The sequence below is a fragment of the Trematomus bernacchii genome, unplaced genomic scaffold (genome assembly GCF_902827165.1).
Source record: "Trematomus bernacchii unplaced genomic scaffold, fTreBer1.1, whole genome shotgun sequence".
In the NCBI taxonomy this organism is placed as follows: Eukaryota; Metazoa; Chordata; class Actinopteri; order Perciformes; family Nototheniidae; genus Trematomus; species Trematomus bernacchii.
Genome location: NW_022987803.1, coordinates 12,760,485 through 12,772,896, shown reverse-complemented (window position 1 = coordinate 12,772,896; position 12,412 = coordinate 12,760,485). Strand labels below are relative to the sequence as shown.

The following is a 12,412-nucleotide window of genomic DNA, read 5'->3' as shown; positions in this document are numbered from 1 at the left end:
TTATCAATGTGGATAACAGATTACTACAAGTTCAATTATTAAGCATTACAGGCCTGCTAACTTTTAGAATGGAACACTTTCTTTACTTGGATATTCAACGTTTAGCAAAATGTGATTATCCTTAAAGAAGTTTCAGCAAGCACCCTGTTAGCTTAGCTTAGCATAACGATTTGAGACATGGAGAAACAGCTAGCTTGGCTTTGTAAACTAAATCCATTTAGCAACTTCAGCTTAAACCATAACTTCATTCTATAATATATTAACACTTTGGTTTTTAGATGTATTAAATCAATGTTTGTTGATTTGTGAGCTTTAGGGATGCTGGTAGGCTGTGTTAGTTTTGTGTTTCCCCCTTGTTTTCCAGTCTTGTACTTGTATTGGGTAATTTGGCTGGGATAACCAGCTATTGGCTTCAACTTCGTATTAACCGCACATAAATAAGAAAGTGGTATTCTACTTTAACTCTCAACCAAAGAAGGAATAAGCATATTTCCCAACATTTGAAACTATTAAGTTGAAGGACAAATTCAAGTCCTGAGAGTCACGTGGGCAGAATGAACACCAGTGAAGCCACATTATCACTGGGACTAAAGAATTACAAAAAACACCCCCTGACATCCGGCTTTTGTCTTGGGTGCTAAGGTTTACAGTGGACACCCTCAATGTTGTCCCTTTCCTGTCTTGATGCTATGTTACACTTGTCCAAGTGAATATATAATCAATATAATCAACAGGGATTTGGACAAAAATAAATGAAGGCTGAAAAAATGAATCTCTCTGATCTCTCCCTGATCGTTGCTAAACACAGATTTAGAAAAAGAGATCAAATGAGTAACGCATCAAAAAAACAAGCCTTAAGCACCGTACATGTTTCACTGTTTACTTAACCTGCAGAGTCACTGTGCAGACTAGGGCTGTGCGATTATGGCAAAAATCATAATCACGATTATTTGGGTCAATAATTGATATCACGATTATTTTGACGATTATTCATTGACCATTTATTAAACTTTAAAACAAATAATATTTTACCAATAAACAAGGTCAACACATAATGGAGCGCACTTCCAAAACCATACTAAACATATATTAATATGATAAATAAAAATAAATTAGACAAAAATAAATTAAATCAAATATGTTGCAGTGCACTGTCACAACCTACTGACAACTCCTTAACATATAGCCAACATGGCCACCATGGCAAATGCTGGTAGGGCTGCTCATGTCATCTCTTAAAGATTTTTTGCAAGAAAAACCAGCCTGTTTACATGGTCTGGTTTCAGAGACGAGCGCAGGCAGGTGACAATATTGCCACCTGTACTGAAGACCCTCTCTGAAGAGGAACTTGTGGCTGGGATGCACAGATACTTCCTTGCCAGGATGGAGAGCCGTGGGTAGAACATCCGGGATTCCCTCCACCACTTTAGTGGGTCCTCCTCAGCATCCAGTGGCACTGCCTGGAGGTAGGACTGTAGCTCAAGAGCTATGGCCTTGTCCTTTTCCAGAGCAGGTTGAGGTTCTGCAGCTTGGTCTACGGTGGCCTTGAAGAAGCTCCCCAGTCCCTTCTTTTTCTTCTTTGGTGCAGCTGCAGCAGCATCCTCCGTGTCATCTGCAGGCACCGCTGCCGTCTCAAGAGGGGCGTTCTCCTTGGAGTATTATAAAGAAAATAAGAATGACATGTTTAATCAGACTAAATGGTTATGGGTATTAACATTTATACCTAGAATTACATTATAACACTTTGACAACACATTCATTCACTTAATTGTATTTACTGTCAAATCTGACATTTTTATTTTTTATTATTATTATTACCATGAGTGTCATCACCCTCCTCATCTCAGTTGTCAGGCTGGCTTCAATGGATCCTCGATTGTCCTCACTGACATATTTGAGCTTGAATCTCGGGTCCAGGGCAGAGGCCATGTCAAGCAGCTCTTGTGTCGCTGCGTCATCATATTTATCATTGAGATAGTCTAGTATCTTCTTTTTTATGCTTTTTGTGAGGTCTGTGTCATCCTCCTGCACTGCCAGCAATGAGTTGTTGAAGAGGTGCAGGGTTGGTTTAAAAAAAGACACACTTACATACTTCTCTCCAGAAAGTGCGTCTGTGAATTCCACCAGAGGGCTAAGCGACTTATTGATTGCCTCCAGTACATCAACGTCCTGCCACGTGAGGGAGAGATGTCTGGTTTTTCGGTCGCTGGAAAGGACCTGGGCAATGGCCTTCTGCTGCTCGAGGACCCTGTCGATCATGGCCTGCCTAGATCCCCATCTGGTTGGACATTCTGTCTTTAGGGAGTGTTCAGGCAGATGCAAGTTCCCTCTTCTTTTTCCAACTGTAGGAGAAGCTGCTGACCAGCTTCTTGCAAAGCCCCACTGCACGGCCGATCCTGGGATCCTTCATTGCATTCTCTAAGATTACAACAAATACATATTATTTAGTATCATGATGATAATCATGATCTTCATCAAAGCATAATTTGGTGTGTTGTGTGTGTGAGAGAGAGAGAGAGAGAGAGAGAGAGAGAGAGAGAGAGAGAGAGAGAGAGAGAGGGAAAGAGAGAGAGAAAAAAAAGAGAGAGATGACAGAGTAGCTCACACATAACATAATAATAATAATAATAATAATAATAATAATAATATGTAATTAATATTATCATATTAAGAGAGAGATCATCAATGTTAATGACTTACTATTGCTATTATTGTTGTTGCTGTTGTTAAAATGACATATTACATACAACAGGAGGAAGGAATCCTGCTCACCTATGGCCAAGTGGAGTCTATGCCCGAAACACTGGAGCCTCATCCATCCATTGACCTCAGCCGCCAGCTTTATATTTGCGGCATTGTCCGTAGTCATACAGACGAGTTTATCCTCTTTTAACCCCCAAGCAGCCATCGCTTCCCTCAGTCCATGGGCGATGTTTTGCCCCGTGTGGTCTTCAGGGAAAAATGCGGTTTGGAGACACTTTGTCTTCAAATTGAAATCGGCATCGATATAATGAACTGTGAGGCTCATGTATAGCTCCATGGTGCGGCTAGACCATAGGTCCGTTGTGGTGGCAAAGTAGTCAGCTGAAGCCACATCTCTCTCAACTTCCCCACGGCATTTGTCATATAGCGCAGGCAGCGCAGACCTGCTGAAATAATACCGAGACGGCATCTCGTAACGCTTGTCCAACGTGTTGACAAGTTGCTTAAAGCCCTGGTTGCTAACAGTGCTAACTGGGCACATATCTTTAGCGATGTGAAATGTAATGGCACCTGTAATATCTCTGTGTCTCTGCGAGCTCGTCGCGTAGGCCGTTGCTCTGTGCAATGCGTCCTGAATCGATGACTGTGATGATGTTGTGGATGAAGTCGAGCGGGCATCTTTTTGGTCTGCTTTTTGTTGTATTATTGCCCCGTCGTATTGCACTTTGTGGTTGTATTTCAGATGATTAAAGAGATTGGTTGTGTTAGCGTGTGGTGCCAACACAACCTGGTAACAAATCCTGCACTGTACTTTGTTTTGCTCCACGTCGGACTCCTGAAAGCCAAAGTACTTCCAAATAGTGGAAATAGTTTTACCCTTCTTTTTAACGAGTTGCTGCTCTTGTTCTGACATCTTCGCTCGCGCTGAACACTCACACATGTCACTCCCACGTGGCCGAGTGGGCTTTTAGGGAGGGGCGAAAGCGCACCCAGCAAAATAATCGTATTTTGTCAATTATGCTGTTTTCATAATCGTCGCAAACCATAATCGTAATCGCGATTAAAATACGATTAATTGCACAGCCCTAGTGCAGACCATGCGTTTTCTGTGTTCCAAAAAACTGATATATGCTAATTCAGTTTGGAAAAAGGGTACATTTTCAGTTACAGTAGCAATAAGTGTAAACATGTTACATGATATAAGTACAGATTTAAAGATCTCAAAATAAAATATTTCTCGAATACAACTGATTTACATTCTGACACAGTCATGAATACACACAACCTAAAAAAAACACAGCCGTTTAAATCTGACGCCGTGGGAAAAGCACATCAGTTAATGTTTTAGTCGAGGTAAAAACGAATCCCTTTTCTTTTTCCATATTGGCCTTTGTGTGAGCTCGGGTCTGTCAACACTTCCAGGCAGTCACGACTGTCTGTGAAATGAAAAAGCTATATTCCTTGTGACAAAGAGGAGCAGGGCAGATTAAACATAATCAAATGGACAACTCAAAGCGACCTGCTCAGAGTGCTGCGGGTGTCTGGTGTGACAGATGCCATTCCTCAAAGAAGTGCCTTCAAAAAGCAACCATTTTTCGTTAACATTGGCGATAAATGGAACAGACTGTGTGTCTTCCCTCTGTTCGCAAAATTAATGCTTTTCATGGCAGATGCGCCGGTCTTCCTGTGACACAAGTTGGCTTAAAGGGGCTTAGACCTTTCACACTAGCAAAGGTATGGCAGCTGCTGCTAATCAAAACAGACGCTTTGCAACAAGCGGATACACAGCAGGGAAAATTGAGGCACCCATTGCTTTTATGACTATATAGCACCAATTTGATTGGGAACAAATTGAGAACAAAATCGAATGTCTAAAAGGCAAAACTGTCTTTCAAATGTCAAGGTTGCAAGAACACTACTCACAACTAATGGAAGACGGATCAATTATTTCCTCTCTTTTTTGCCTTTTCCCGTATCCGCACATATATGAAGTCATTAAATGCCACTAGTGTGTGGGAGCCAATTTGATAGGAGATCCTACAAGATAGACTCCTCTTTATAATAAAGTGGTCATTAAATTACACACTTAATGGTAAGACAGATTACATTACATTACATTACATGTCACTTGTTAGACGCTTTTATCCAAAGCTGTGGGCAATCCCCACAGGAGCAATTTGGGGTGAAGTGTCTTGCCCAGGGACACAACGGCATGCTGACTGCAGTGGGGTTTGAACCTGTGCTCCCCTGATCCGAACACCAACGCATAACCCACTGCACCACACATGACATGCAAAGGACTCAAGTAATACATCTGTCCACTTTTCTTTAACTCCATTCAGATAACTGTCACATTAATGATTGCTAAAAGATTACAGCATTTCAAAATGACATCTGGACCTCCTTGTCTTCAAGTGCGCTCACGCTTGATTGAGTTCCCAGCATCTCGGCGGGAGTTTTACTACAGTCTCCTTCGGGTAGATGAGGCCTACAATAGCATGCAGCTATAGGCAACATGAAACGCGAGCAGTAACACTTTGAATAATGCACCAGCCTCCCACACACTCACGCAACTTGCCGCTGCCATTATCTTTAACAATACACTCTGTGGGAACACCTCCTGCAGCCACCACTTGCAACTCCTCCTGTTGCTGTAGACGCCATATATAATTGTTTTCTTTCAAACATGAGTCTTCCTGTATTCTTTCTGAAGGACATCTCCATTATTACCATATCAGCGGGTGAACCAGTACAGCGATTGATCTTCCGATTTGTTTCAGGTAAGATTTCTCTGCTTAAATTAATGGTGGTACACTTGTTGTTCTTCCGGCTTAGAGATTATTTCCAGGGTGCTGCACTAAACACCTCATTTTTCCAGCTGGAAACAAATGTCTGATTATAAGCCTGGCTAATTGCTTTAGCGCAACAGACTCTTTCATTAGCAGCAATGCTCCTTTTTTCAACAAATTAAGACTCAAACAACACACAGAATTGGAAGAATTTGCTTCCTCGTGTAAAAAAAAACGTAATTTCTATGACACATGCAGGTTTGTTCCAGTTGAAGCACATGAACTGGTCTGTTTGAATTGCACTTAAACATATTGAATGTGTGAGTACAGACAAAAGCCAGCAACTTAATGGAGCTCGCCAGGATAAATGCTGCGTTGTTGCTATAAGCGCGCACATTTCACAATGACAAGGTGAAAGGGGGGTTAGCTACATATATGATTGTAACCTGGGGTATGATACTGAGACAGTTTGGCCTTTGAGCACAGCAAGGTGTGAGTTGCAACAATCAGCTGGTGGCAATGGGAGACCTTAAAATCTGAGACCACTCACTCAGTGGTCTGCGCAGCGAATGGACTGATCGCTTGTCGGAAAGGCTGTGAGGGAGTACGAAAACGCTGCTGTACGTACAGTAAATACCATCAGCAGGACGGCTCGGGACAAAACAGGTGAAAGAAAAAGAGCAGGCTAATTCCGAAAGAGCCATGTGTAACAGTGAAATAGAGAGAGAGTGAAGGGAATGAAGACGAAGCTGCCTGACATACAGGTAGTGATTTACTGCCTTCCTCCTGACTCTCACGTTGTTGTCTCCGTCCCTAATTGACAGTCAATTGTCTTCCGATGACAGCCCCATCCAATGGTGAGTCAGTCCGCGTGAAGGCTTTGTTGACACCCACTGGGGCACGGCCAAGTTTACGAGGCTCCACTCCGGTGACAAATCAATCTCTCTTGGAGACACCCTTCCTCCCCCTTTGGAGAATCAGGCCCATTGTAGACGTGAGTTTGTGAGTGATGAACACGGACACACCTACACCACAGAAAATAAACGGTGCTTTTACATTTTAAAAGAGGCTGATTGCAGTATCTGTGATGTTGCACTTGTTATGTTTCACAAGAAAGGATAGTGATTACAAGGAGGAGAATGGATGTGTAATACATGTCAGGCCATGCCGTGTTTGGAGGCGGACTGTCCAGCTGCGTGGATTGAGACTCCAGGCTGGACATAATGGATGTTTACACAGCTGTAGTGTTTCTAAATAAAAGAATATACACACTCTCAGGGCTCTGAAAAGGACAGAAAATACAGGGATCTGCTGTCAGCTCCTGACCCTGTGCTTTTGAGCATGGTGCATTAGCAGAAGAGTAGACTCCCAATCAATTCCTAATTATGCTGTGGGCAGAGGAATCCTACTGTTAGTTATTTTAGAAAAACTCTTATCCCAGGTCAAAGGCTGCTTGTGAAGCATGGCAAGCAAAATCAATGTATTGATGATGTTGCCGCAGCAGGATCACAGCAGTGTAAATCGCACTAACAAAAGTAGATATTAGAGAGACTCGGAAACGTCAGCAGAGGCTTACTTTGCTTTCTTTGTTCTGTGTATAGAAAAACAGCTCAGGTCCCGAGGTTCCCTTCAATCACAGCTGTTGTTGTAGATGAGTTTTTTATGCGAAATCTCATCTCCCATCATCGATGAGAACAGCTTGATAAGGGTGTGTGCTTGGCTTGGTAATGAAAAGACGTGCTGCTGCCAGGCAAAGGAAGCGCATGCAACACCCCACAACACCTGTCCAATCAGCCGCCACGGCCCAGCCCTAAATGGTTTCCATCAGTGCTGCTGGTGTTCAGGAGCTCTGAGCTTGCAGGGAAACGCAAGTAATTGGCTTCTGTTTGTTCCTGGCCTTATCAGCGTATTACTTTCATGGATAACTTGGAACTAATTAATCAGAGTGTGTATGTGGGGGATGGGATTTGCCTTTCACTCACGCTCCCTTTCATTTTCTTTCAATTTTCTTTCAAGCACCAACTCTTCTCCGCGTTCTGTGAGCCCTTTAGAACTGTAGAAATGCAGATATGTAGTCGGAGAAGTGGTCGAGATAAACGCTTTGTGTATTTCCCCGTTTAAGAAGCTTTGTTTTAACACGCCTAATCCTATGTTTTTGTCTCACACTGCCTTCGCTGTTGTGTTCGAATGTTTGCAATATGTGTCTGCTGGCTGCCCCGCAGCATCTCACGCTCATTTGAATACAAAATAACACAATTTCATTTTTTCTTTTTTTAAACACATAGCTATGTTCAAATAATTGCTTTGATACAATCTTGGAATTTCATCTTATTATTGCCCGGGGAATTTTATTTTAATGGGAACTGAGTTTACTGAGTGTTTTTGAACAATGAGGCTGGAATCAGCTCAGAATCACATTGTTACAGATAAAGAACACAGAAAATATACATAGCACATCCTTGAAACAGGGGAAATATGATTAACCCTGGTGCTCGATTGGATACTACAAATATCAACAACCAGACTCTCATTACTGTCTTGATTTATTCAATCAAGGGCATGTTCTTTTTTCATGGCAATGTGTGTCACATTTCAGTTATATGTTCAATTAACCACTGTAAGACAAAGGCCTATAAACAGCCACAAGCTAAATGCTGAGTGAACAACCTTGGTGACCAAAACAAATACAAAACATTTTCCTGTGATGACCGGTTCTACAGGCCTGACCACAGCAGAGATGTGTACCTAGGATGTGCCCAGTCTTTACCCACAGTGCTGACCCTATAAGGATCACCATGATCCCATCTATGCCTCCACAAACGTTTTGATTATTCAACTAGAGTCACAATGTGTAAAACGTTCGAGATTACACAGGGTCTCAACATATGCTCATAATCTATATGAAATAAAAGTGACACCATGTCCAATCAAGGATAAACCAATAAACATTGTACATCACGCTCAACCCAGCATCTCAGAAATGTCGTCTTAATTAAAATGGTGAGAACTTTTTTTTTCTTGTTTTAATTTGATGTCTTTTCACCCTTGTAAGCCACACATATAGCCTATATGAAAGAGGAAATCTCATTAACATCAGAGGAAGAACTACCGGACAAAATGAGGGTTTGAGAAGGTGAGAAGGAGGAAAAAGGAGGAGAGCCGGGATGGTAGCTAAACTAACCCAGCTAGGACCTGACGCTATTTCACTACCCAGCATACCCCTGGCTGATGTTGGTTTCAGGAAAATAACAATGTATTACACAAAAAGGATAAAGGTATTGCTCATGAAAGGTGGATTGCAAGACAGAGATCCCGTAGGACAAGGGTTAGGGTTAGGGTTGGAAACGCATTGTGTGTTTGCAAAACTGATGCTTGGTTTTCGAATGTCAAATTTGATCGAAATCTGTTTCCCCTCTGTCGAATTTTAACGTGGGCAATATTATCTGGCCAGAAAATTCCTCTTTGCCATTGTTCCTGCTGTTTACATTCTGCAATAATGCACCTCTGTTTTGTATGGTGGCCCTGAAGTGCAAGACACCACAGCATTTCACAAAACACTACAGCATTTCAGAAAACACAACAGCATTTCAGAAAACACCGCAGCATTTCAGAAAATGCCGCAGCATTTCACAAAACACTACAGCTCACAAAACGCCACAGCATTTCAGAAAACGCCGCAGCATTTCAGAAAACGCCACAGCATTTCAGAAAACACAACAGCATTTCAGAAAACACAACAGCATTTCAGAAAACACAACAGCATTTCAGAAAACGCCGCAGCATTTCAGAAAACGCTGCAGCATTTCAGAAAACACCACAGCATTTCAGAAAACGCTACAGCATTTCACAAAACACCACAGCATTTCACAAAACGCTACAGCATTTCAGAAAACATTACAGCGTTTCAGAAAACACCACAGCATTTCAGAAAACACCACAGCATTTCACATTGGACGGAAAGGGTATTCCTTTAGGGAGAACACTTCTTGTTTGTGATTGGACAGAGCCAACATGTCCCAACACATCAGCCGTTAGCACACACTCAGAGCTCACAGCTCCTCATATCTGTTCAGAAACTGGACAAAAGTTAAACTTGGACAAACCACAGACTGTCTGTGTCATGGCGAATATAGTTGCTGCTTTATTTATGTCTGTAGGCCGTTGTTGTGAGTGTGGACGGAGCAGCTACAGGTTAGTTTAGCCTGATCGATCCGATCTCCATTCAGAAAACACGCATTTCAAAAGGTTTTTCACCTGTCGTCTTGTCTGCACACTTGTCAAAGCATTAATTCATGGTTTTTAAGGAGCTTATCTCCATGTAAATACTATGGTAGACTACCCAATATTCGTATCGCTCTAATCGCTCGAGTTTCACCGCGGCTGTCAGCTGTGTTTACTCCTGTCATTCAAACAAGACGCGCTGGAGAGGGGGCGGGGCGTATCTCCATGTAAATCCTAGATACAACATTAACATATTTCACCGTGATTTAATTGTAATACACATTTCAAAATGATGCCGAAGTAACTACATACTGATACCGGTTAATACAAATCATGAATTAATGCTTTGACAAGTGTGCAGACAAGACGGCAGGCGAAAAACCTTTTAAAATGCGTGTTTTCTGAATGGAATCGGATCCATCAGGCTAAACTAACCTGTAGCTGCTCCGCCCACACTCACAACAACGTCATACAGACATAAATAAAGAAGCGACTGTATTCGCCATGACATAGACAGTCTGTGGTTTGTACATGTTTAACTTTTGTCCAGTTTCTGAACAGATATGAGGAGCTGTGAGCTCTGTGTGCTAACGGCTAACAGCTGATGTGTTGGGACATGTTGCGCTGTCGGGTGCTGACCAATCACAAAGCGTCATTTCTTGACTGGCAGCAAAAACAAACAATCACAGCAGTGCTTCTCTGGCTGGCTCTGTCCAATCACAAACAAGAAGTGTTCTCCCTAAAGGAATACCCTTTCCGTCCAATGTGAAATGCTGTAGTGTTTTGTGAAATGCTGTAGTGTTTTGTGAAATGCTGTAGCGTTTTCTGAAATGCTGTAGCGTTTTCTGAAATGCTGCGGCGTTTTCTGAAATGCTGTGGCGTTTTCTGAAATGCTGCGGCGTTTTCTGAAATGCTGTTGTGTTTTCTGAAATGCTGCGGCGTTTTCTGAAATGCTGTGGCGTTTTCTGAAATGCTGCGGCGTTTTCTGAAATGCTGTAGTGTTTTCTGAAATGCTGTTGTGTTTTCTGAAATGCTGTGGCGTTTTCTGAAATGCTGTGGCGTTTTCTGAAATGCTGTAGTGTTTTCTGAAATGCTGTTGTGTTTTCTGAAATGCTGTAGTGTTTTCTGAAATGCTGTTGTGTTTTCTGAAATGCTGTTGCGTTTTCTGAAATGCTGCGGCGTTTTCTGAAATGCTGTAGTGTTTTCTGAAATGCTGCGGCGTTTTCTGAAATGCTGTTGTGTTTTCTGAAATGCTGTAGTGTTTTGTGAAATGCTGTAGTGTTTTGTGAAATGCTGTGGTGTCTTGCACTTCAGGGCCACCGTAGTTTTGTTTTGTCGTGTTATTCGTGGGTAGTATGAATGATCTAGACAACTCCCTTTTGTTGTGCAACACTGTGCTACAGAATGACAATGATCATTGAATCCTTGAATTCTTAATGTCTCCAGTGCCAGAACATCTCATGAACCCTCAGAAGGATCCGTGCAATTTACAGATAGTGAGAGACCAATACGCTTTCACACAGATGTCTACTATCGCTGTTGCATTGAGCAGAGTCCCTAAAGTTGGCAGAAAGCGCTCCCTCCTGGCTGTGTAAAGCCTTCACGTAGCCAGCGTTGAGCTGTTGTTTGTGTAGCGTCTTTCCCACTAGCTCCTTTACTATACAAGATGAACAGCTGCTGCGAGCTTCTCAGGGATGCTGTTTGTTATGCATAACATACTAAAGTACACACGCAAGACAGAAGTGCTGCATTTCCTCCAGAGAAATGCATTAAGGGACACAGCCAGACGAGAACATAAATATTGGACTACTGCAAACTACTACAACCCTGGATTATGTTCACTGTCAAGGTTTTCTGACAATGTTTGTATACATTATCACAGCATGGCAACTATGTTATGGGAAAGACCATGGAAATATTATTTAGCTATGGTTAAAGTATGGTCCATGAAACAACAAACTGAATGGTAATGTTTGGATAAGGGTGTGGTTACAGTTTTCTTTTAAGAAGATACAAGTCTATTGTGATAGAATGGAAATTCCAGGCTTCTGCATTGAAATCAGATTGGGCTTCATCATCCAAATTATCATGTGATTTGCCCTGTTTGATTGTCTTATCAACATGATTTCACAAGCAATATGCTAAAACAATAAGGCCCACATATTGGGTACCTCTCCCAGATGAGCTAAATAGTTTTTTTGCACGCTTTGAGAGCAGCCAGGCTGTGGAGGTACAGAGGGACCAGGAGCTACACTGCCCTTTTGTTTTAAATAGGGCAGATGTGTGTAAATCCTTTAAAAGGGTTAACCCACACAAGGCTCCTGGACCTGATGGCATCCCTGGCCGTGTTCTCAGGGTGTGTGCAGTTCAGCTGGCAGAGGTGTTCACAGACATCTTCAACAGGTCCCTGCTGCAGTCTGTAGTCCCCACATGTCTTAAACACTCCACCATCATTCCTGTCCCCAAAAAGACAATCATCACCTGCCCCAACGACTACCGCCCAGTAGCACTCACCTCCATCATAATGAAGTGCTTTGAGCGGTTAGTCAAATTATTCATCACCTCCTCCCTCCCTGAATCTCTGGACCCCCTGCAGTTTGCCTACAGAGCAAACAGGTCCACAGACGACGCCATAGCCCTCACCCTCCACACTGCCCTCTCACACCTGGACCCGAAGAACAGGAACACATATGTGAGAA

The 12,412-nt window shown here is 42.5% G+C and overlaps 1 protein-coding gene across 3 annotated transcripts; it reads right to left on the bottom strand.

Moving 5' to 3' along the window:
• Positions 1-955: 955 nt before the first annotated feature.
• LOC117498327 (zinc finger BED domain-containing protein 1-like) lies at positions 956-3,738 on the bottom strand. 3 transcript variants are annotated; one of them, XM_034150351.1, is made up of 3 exons: positions 2,773-3,738; positions 1,819-2,418; positions 956-1,649 (listed from the first exon to the last, which is right to left on the bottom strand). In XM_034150351.1, exons 2-3 carry the CDS (start codon positions 2,257-2,259, stop codon positions 1,236-1,238), a joined length of 855 nt encoding a protein of 284 aa, XP_034006242.1. In that variant the 5' UTR covers positions 2,260-2,418; positions 2,773-3,738; the 3' UTR covers positions 956-1,235. The 3 variants fall into 2 exon arrangements, 2 of the variants coding, with proteins under 2 accessions (XP_034006242.1, XP_034006243.1); XM_034150352.1 differs by lacking the exon at positions 2,773-3,738 and having other exon boundaries at positions 1,819-2,527.
• Between the last annotated feature and the right edge of the window lie 8,674 nt (positions 3,739-12,412).

Bases quoted from the DNA above. Each gene is read 5' to 3' on its own strand.
- LOC117498327 (XM_034150351.1), bottom strand. From the start codon at position 2,259: ATGATCGACAGGGTCCTCGAGCAGCAGAAGGCCATTGCCCAGGTCCTT. The intron at 1,650-1,818 runs GTAATAATAATA...TAATACTCCAAG, and splicing joins GGAGGGTGATGACACTCATG to GAGAACGCCCCTCTTGAGAC.